Source organism: Rutidosis leptorrhynchoides, chromosome 2 (assembly GCF_046630445.1).
Source record: "Rutidosis leptorrhynchoides isolate AG116_Rl617_1_P2 chromosome 2, CSIRO_AGI_Rlap_v1, whole genome shotgun sequence".
In the NCBI taxonomy this organism is placed as follows: domain Eukaryota; kingdom Viridiplantae; phylum Streptophyta; class Magnoliopsida; order Asterales; family Asteraceae; genus Rutidosis; species Rutidosis leptorrhynchoides.
Window position 1 is genome coordinate 67413451 of NC_092334.1, and position 8808 is coordinate 67422258.

Genomic DNA, 8808 nt, shown 5'->3' on the forward strand with positions numbered 1-8808 from the left:
CTCAAGGCTAGTTGATTGTAAAAGGCTTTTCAAAATGAAAACCGACATACATGGAAACTTGGATACATATAAAGCTAGACTTGTAGCAAAAGGTTTCACTCAAACTCAAGGGGTTGACTATGATGAAACTTTTTCGCCTGTGACAATGCTAAAGTCTATTAGGATATTACTTAACATTGCTGCTCATTATGATTATGAAATATGGCAAATGGATGTCAAGACCGCTTTCCTAAATGGACATCTTGAGGAAGATGTCTATATGGTTCAGCCTGAGGGTTTTGTTGATCCGAAATATCCTAAAAAGGTATGCAAGTTAAAGAAGCCAATCTACGGATTGAAACAAGCATCTAGAATGTGGAATCATCGTTTTAATGAGGAGGCCAAGAAATTTGGCTTCATTAAAAATGGTGATGAAGCTTGTGTATACAAGAAAGCTAGTGGGAGCACTATCATGTTCCTTGTACTATATGTGGATGATATATTGTTATTTGGAAATGATATTCCGGCAATGCAAGGTGTTAAAACTTGGTTAAGCAAATGCTTCTCCATTAAGGATCTTGGAGAAGCACAATACATTTTGGGGATTGGGATCTACAGGGATAGATCCAAGAAACTGATAGATTTAAATCAAAGTGCATACATTGAAAAGATCTTGAAAAGGTTCAAGATGGAGAACTCTAAGAAAGGTTTGGTACCTATTCAAAAGGGAACACTTCTCAATTCATCTCAGTGCCCCACCACGAAAGATGAACAGGAGAGAATGAAGAAAGTCCCATATGCTTCTGCCATTGGATCAATCATGTATGCAATGATATGCACTAGACCGGATGTGTCATGCGCTCTTAGCCTGACAAGTAGATACCAGAATAACCCAGGAAACGGTCATTGGATTGCTGTTAAAAGTATATTGAAATACCTTAGGAGGACTAAGGATATGTTTCTGATATATGGGTCTGGTGAGGAGGAACTCGCTGTAAAAGGTTACATGGATGCGAGTTTCCAAACTGATCGAGATGATTCTCGATCACAATCCGGTTATGTCTTCACATTAAATGGTGGTGCGGTCTCTTGGAAGAGTTCAAAACAGGATGTTGTTGCATTATCCACTACAGAGTCGGAGTACATTGCCGCCTCATTGGCAGCTCAGGAAGCTGCATGGATGAAGAAATTCATAGACGACTTAGGAGTGGTCCCATCCATTCAGGACCCTCTTGAGATCTTTTGTGACAACGAGGGTGCGATTGCTCAAATCAAAGAACCTCGTGCTCACCAAAAGACCCGTCACATTGAGCGGAGATTCAACTACATAAGGGATGAAGTTGAAAAGGGAAAGATATGTATTCGCAAAGTTCACACAGATCTTAACATAGCGGATCCTCTCACGAAGCTCTTACATGGATCAAAACATGCTGGACATGTTTGTGCATTAGGGCTTCGATATTCTAGTGATTGGTCATGATCTGTTTTAAGTATTGTAACGGAACGAAATTGTTCAAACTCATTAATATAATTATGGTTTAATTTATTTTGAGTTAAGTTCCTATTTTGCATATTTTATCCATGAATAAGCAATTATTCTAAATTCCGTAGTTGATCACATTTGTGGGAACAAGCATGAGGTTTAGGCTATTATGAACTTGGATTGGTATACATTCACGGACTGAATGTGGGGCAAGGTTGCAACCAAGGTTCATAGATATTTGTGGGATACAAATATTGGAAGACCCGCCCTCAAGATTTACTAAATGGAGCCTTTGTAGTTGATCACATGTAGTCTTGAGTAAAGGCAAATATCATTGTATCCTCTGACCTGAGATACATATTGGGTTCGGATATTTACCAAGTATTGTGCCTTGATTCATTCCTTCGCTATTCTGAAATATGGTAGTTCATAAGGAAGAGCTCAGGTATAATACAAGGTATATATATATTTAGGACGTATGTAGTCAAGATGGAATTTGTCCCTCTTATTCGTTGAGAGTCAGATGTCTAAGGCCTGATAAAGTTAAATCTAGAAGAGAGTGATCACTCTGTGTCTCTTGGATTTAACATGACATCTAGGACGAAAGGATATAATGAAAAGATTCACCTATTCATATTCGAGATGGGAACTCGAAAGGGATGATGTTATTGAATGGCACAAAGTCATAACATATTGGGGGTGATGGACGGTCGTTAGGTGGTATCCATCACTTGCATTAATTTCTTATGCTTCTCGTGCAAGTGGGAGATTGAAGGTATTTCATATGCCCGAGAGACATATTAAATTAATGTGGCTAACATGTTATGATCCAAGTCGGGTCATACCCAATAACAAGCTTACCAACACCTTATTCGTATTTGATCTTAGCGAATGGATCGTTGATTAAATACGCGACACTTGAACTTTAAGAAAAATGGTTTTCTTAATTATTACTTGATGTGTATATATATATAAATTATGGAATAATTTATATAATATGGATTTAATTATTTATAGGTTAAATAATTAATAATGTTATGTTACATTTTATATATAATTGGTTTTATATAAAATGTATTTATAAACATATCTAATTATGGAAGTTTATAAAAGAATGGTTTTATAAAAACTAATACTTTTATAAAACTAATCTTTTTTTTTAAAACTAAAGGGAAGTGGCATGGGAGTTTGAGTTCTAGTGTTAAGAACTTGTGCATTTGACCACTTTTTCCATATATCCATACACACATGCCTTGCTCTTTTGGAGACTCAAGTAATACATGCAAATACACATAAAATAAGCAAGAAAAAACTGCATCTTTCTCCCTCCTTTTGCTGTTTCAGCCGTGGGGTTCCAAGGGAGATAAGGTGACCAATTTTCTTTTAACAAGCTTATTCTCAAGTGTTGATAAAATCCTAACTAAAGTACAAGGTGTTGGTCACAAGTTTGGGGTATAACAACTTGAGGTTTCATGCTTTTGGAACTTGCATTCAGCATCATTTCTTGAGGGCTGCTGTCCAGAAATTTTGGGTACAAAAAAAAGGGTTTCAAGCTAGATTAACAAGGGTGTTAAGGTTATAAAGTCTAGTAAACTTAAGGGTGGTGTTGGAGGATCAAAGGCTTGAAGTTCTACACATTTGTTCATCATCTTATAAGCATTTGAACAGCCCTTAAACTTGTTTTAAAGGAGGTATATATAACTCTCCCTTTCTTGTTAATTTGTAAGCATGATTTCATAACTTGATCCTATTGGGATTTAACTTTAAATTGGTTTAAAGATTAACAAGTTTAATTTATAATTACACGCTTCCGTTTTGATTATAATCTTAAATGGTTTTAAGAGTTTCAAACTTGTTAAATCCCAACATATATATGTCAAAGTTCATTGTTTTAAGCTATTACGTCAACGCGTCCTTTATTACACGTTTTTACGTCAACTTATTACACGTACAATATCAAATCTCGTCTAGGAAAAAATGTCCTCTATGCTAAAGTTGATGGGTTCACAAATCGTCCCGATGAGAGAAACGGTAAAGGTATTTCATAAGTTGGTTTTTTATACACTTTTCTTGTTTTGTCGGTTTGGTAGGTTTAGTGGTGTGTTTCTTGTATTCGTTATATTTGCATCGATGTCGGTAGTTTATCCATTGTAATCTTCGTAGTGTTTGTAGTAGTTTGGCTAGGTTGGAGATATTGTCGAGTTGTGATGATTTCTTGTTTCGAGCCAGCCCGGTTTATAGTTGTTTGTATTGGTTTAGGATCTTCATTTTTCGATGAATATCCCGTTTTTTATAGTATTCGATATTTTTGCCAAAAAGAAAAAAAAAAAAAAAAGGTTAATCTTGTGGATGCAAACGAGTAATGTATTTGGGGATTCAAATGTCTTGTATCAATCGTGTGTGATATACTTTTCTTAAGTCATAAGTAGTACATTTTGCTTTTAATAAACTAGTGATGACTAATGACGTACACTATTAATAAATAAATTCATGTACACCAATCATAGGTGTCATTTTCGTTTACTCAACTTTTTACATTATCCTTACACCACCAAATTTTTACCATACACCATTAAATTACTTATTTTGACTATTTTACCCTTGCTAGCCATAAATATACACCTTTCATTTCCCTAAAACAATTTCATAAATACTACTCCGATCTTAACTCTGTATTCTTTTGTACTCTTTTTATACTTTTCCTTATATTTAACTATTTATGTATTTCAGTGATTTATTTTGAGCACTTGGACACTTCAAAGAGTTGTGTATATTTCTAAATTTGCTTATAAAAGCACTTTTATTCTTTGTAAAAAATTTACTGTTTGTCTAATTGTTTTTTTTTTCTTTCTAAAGAAAGCACAAACAGTTGTTTGAATTGCCGATTGAAATTCCATATTCACTTGTTCTCTTGCATAATCAAATTCACGCACGCTCGCTCTTTAATAAGTCATCAATAGAATCAGATATGTAATTGAACATATCTATAGAAAATGCAATAAGTAAATTATTTGAAGGACATGATTATAAATTGGATATAGGGGTAAAGAAGATTCATGTCCAACTATTCCTGTATGTTTGACAAAACACCAGAAGCGGAGTATTACTTTCTTAAAGAATGAAAAGTTAATTGATACTAAAACTAACAATAAATAAGTATAATTAAAATATAACTAGCAATAATGAAGATGTTAAAAGAGACCTCTGTATTCTTTGTAGAAAATATTGAAGAATTGAGAAGAAGCGGCCGTGGATGGAATTTCTAATGTATGTGGAATATAGGTTTTTAATTTTAGAGTGATTAAAAGAGTTACTTAATTTGGGCTAGTAAGGGTAAAATTGGCAAAATAAGTAATTTAGTGGTGTATGGTAAAAATTTGGTGGTGTAAGGGTCACCACCCTTTTCTTTTTGTAAATCGTTACATTTTATTACTCCCTACAATTTATATGTTTGGTGTAATTTTATTACTCCGTACAAACAACACAAGCTTCACTAAAAGCATACATCAACCGAAGTTAGAAACTAAGCAAACTGTATCAACCATGCAGGTCAAATGGCAATTTAGCCTGAACATGTTTTGGACAAAATAACAAGTAATCAATTGACCAACAACATGTTTCATGACAAAATTCAGAAGTCTTGAATAAGGCATAATGTTTAAATCATGATTAAGAAGACTATTATAAATTCCAACTGAAATATAGATAATTATTCAAAAATGAAATACCGTAAACAACATGAAAACTCCCTCATCTTTAGTATAACAAACATTATTCAACCCAAAACTTTGAAATACTACCTTACCCTACCATGATCCCTAACTCCCTTTCAAAAATAGCGTTAGAAAGAAGGGAAAACAGAAAACAAAATTGTGTGAAATAATTAACTGGAAAAAAAAAATGAAATAATTAATCAATTAATTTCCTCTAAAAGAAAAGCTACTCTCTTTAGGGACACTCCCATTATTATTGTTGCATGTGTTGTTATTCACGGCAGAATTCGACTGAGAACCACCATCACCACCACTACCGCCACCGATAATAGACGAAATTACTACCGCTAATGCAGCAGTAAAATTAGGGTTGGTAGTAAGTGCATTCACAGTATCAGCTAAAGCGGCACGTGAAGTACTATTAGTATCTTGAGAGAGTTGAAGCCCTGAAAATTTTGATTGGTTGTATAAACCCTGCCCGATTAAATGGGGCAGTAATGCAGCATTTTGACCAGTGAAGTTTTGGTGGTTGGGTGGTGTGTTTGGGGATTGGGTCAGGTCTAATGTGACAGTTGGAAATGGGGCTGAAGCTGAAATTGTGGCCATATTTGAAGAGCAAGGGAATAGATTTGTTGCTAAGTAGTTGGAGCTTATGATACCGTCGGAACTTGGCATTGAACCGGAGAGTAGCATTCGTGCGGCGGAGGAAGTGGTGGATGACATGGCCATGGCGGCCGGTGGTAACGGGTGGTTGTGGTTGCCTTCGTATGTGGTGATTAATATAGTTTTATCTTCTGCGCATCTTTGTACCTAGTCATTGTAAAAAGAAAAAATTACAAGAATGTTATACTATGAAAAAAATAATCCATGCAATAAAATGTACATATAAGGTTTTAAGTGTATTATGTTTAGTGTAATAAAGTTAGTAAGAGCTGTTAATAGGCGACTAGTCGGTTAGGAATTTGAAGGGGACTAGTCAGCGATTGATCAATTTCGACAAACTTTTAACGAACAAAATTTGACTTTGACCAAATAAATCCGACTTTGATCAATCTTAGACATATTGATCGCGTTGACCGGTCAATTTCGACCAATTTTTAACGAACAATTTTGACTTCGACCGAATAAATCCGACTTTGATCGACTTGGCATATTGATCAGCGTTGACTAGTGTTGACCGGTGACCTTAACTAACTCAAGAGTTATGCCTAGTCGGGTCGAACTAGTCACCAAATATAACTAAACAGCCTACTTTTACAAAAGTGTAAGTTTTGGGCTGTCAACATGTATATACAATATTTTTTTGAACGGGAGTTAGTCACTGACGGGATATGATAACGATGTCAAAACCCACCCACTCGATCATTTCTTTGGACGAACCATTACAATCCTACCGCCCCTCAGGAGAAAAACCCCACTACGAATCCATACAGGCATCGCATGTGATAAAAGCCCCTCAGGTGAGGGTCAAACGCATATACGTCCAAACATTCGAGCCTCATGAAATGGGCGGGTGACCACAAGGAAAATAATTTCGCAGCACATGATAGTCGAACCTCTAACCTCCCTCCCTTATGAGAAGTCAGGTGATCATCAATGCACCAACACCTTGAGGTTTGTCAACATGTATATTTCTCACTAATTTTATTGTAATGCATAGTTTTCTTGATTTTAAGAACCAAATTAGAAGAAGAAAAAAAAAACTTACTTGTTTTCTCACAGGACAACCTGCAGCCATAGTGCACTTATAATAAGCTCGAGGACATGGATTTCCTTTCGCCATTTTTTGTCCATATTTTCTCCATTGACACCCATCTGTAATCTAGTTAACAAAATAAGCTAATCATATAATCCATACCTATTTTAATTTAACCATAAAGTTCATATTCAAAATACGTACCATAGGAGCTTCCGATCTAGCTCGAACAGAAACCCTAGCTTTTCGAATGGTTGCTTCGGTAGCTTGATCAATACTAGTACTATCATCCTTTTTCAAAACATCCAATCTAGGAAACTTATTCGGAGGCAAAACATGTTCCACAATCTCTCTTTCATCAACATTATTAATTCTCGGAATTTCATGTTCATGATCATGGCCTTTCGCCTCTGACGATGATCGCGAATTTTCATCATCTAAAGCTGCTAAACCGAGATCCATAAACGGTCTTGGCACCATTGCTAGCTCTCCACCACATTCGTTGATGTTTTTACCATCTTCGTTAGGATTTACCACGCGTTTCTGTAGTTTCATCGCCATTAGGTGCAACTCTTGTTTTAACCGTTGATTTTCAATGCTCATTCGTTGATTCTCAATGCTCACTCGTTGATTCTCGATGTTCATCCTTTCTAGTTCGCTCTCCAACTAAATAAATTCAAAAATATTTCAAATTAAACATTAACAATTCATAGAAAATGTATGCTCCATTGCTCCTAGTAATCATGTATTACCTTATTTTTAACTCGTTTATCTTCGGAGTGCTTAGGTGCTTCATCATCATGAACGGATTCATCGCTTATTGTGTTGCCAGTAAGAAGATGCAAACCAGTCTGTGTAGTTAGACGAAAAAGAAAACAAATCTATTATAAAAACTAGAATTAAGAACAAAATAGTTGTTCATCCATACAATATCTTTACCTCTAAACAGTCCACCCGTCTCGTTCTTTATGGACTGTGAATGCATGTCAAAATTATTAAAAACAAAAAAACAAAAAACAAAAAAAAAGAAAAAAAAAAGAAAAAAGAAAAACGAATAAACAATTTGATGCTAGTTATAGTAGTCATTCATTGATCTTTAGTTAAATTAAAAGTATAGTATGTCAATAATCCCGTTTCTAACAGAAATAGACATATTTCACAAAACAATAATATGTATAATTTCTTCATTGTTCCGATTTTGTTAACTATACATTCTCACCAGTTTCGCTTTAGCGCCATCACAAAGTCAATGGGTAACTGTCATGCACAACTATATTATTCACTTTAGCGCGGGTGTCGTTAATTAGCAAATTCCTTTTGCAATATATATTATATACTATATATTGTTATAACATGAAAAGTAACTAGAGATCAAAGAACACTTACGTTAATATCATGATGAACACGATCAGAATTTTCATCAGCAAACTTAGACTGATCATCTAAGTCTTCAACGATATCGTTCTTCTCAGCGAAAAAATCCATCTCATTTATTGGTTTCGTGTTATCGGATACATTAGTAGTGGTAGGGCAATAAAGGTTGACAGGAAACTGCAACATTGAATGAGAATTTTCACTGCCACCTGCGTCCATTATCTGCCGTGGTTGAAATTACAGATTGTTTTGTGGCCGTCAGATCAGATCAAATCGAATCAAAGTAATAAGCTAAATAATGGGATCTGATTATTTTTGTATATTCAAACGAGAGTCTACTTGCTTGATATTTTGGAGATTTATAATTTATAAACGAAGATGAAAGAAATAGAGAATTAAAGTAGTTGGACTAGGCGATAAAACTGGAGATTAAGTTGTGACTCAAGACTGTAAAATACTTTAAAATATTGATAATTTATACAAATTTTTGTGTTTTTTGAATTTTTAGTGTTTATTTGTGACTTTGAGGTTATAGTATTTATAACTAGGATAGACTCGTACTA

At 34.7% G+C, this 8808-nt stretch overlaps 1 protein-coding gene across 1 annotated transcript; it reads right to left on the reverse strand.

The window, feature by feature from the left end:
* Positions 1-5379: 5379 nt before the first annotated feature.
* Positions 5380-8464, reverse strand: LOC139887949 (WRKY transcription factor 6-like). The gene is made up of 5 exons (XM_071870994.1): positions 8258-8464; positions 7624-7722; positions 7076-7537; positions 6884-6997; positions 5380-5985 (listed from the first exon to the last, which is right to left on the reverse strand). The coding sequence occupies exons 1-5, from the start codon at positions 8462-8464 to the stop codon at positions 5380-5382; spliced, it is 1488 nt and encodes a 495-aa protein (XP_071727095.1).
* Between the last annotated feature and the right edge of the window lie 344 nt (positions 8465-8808).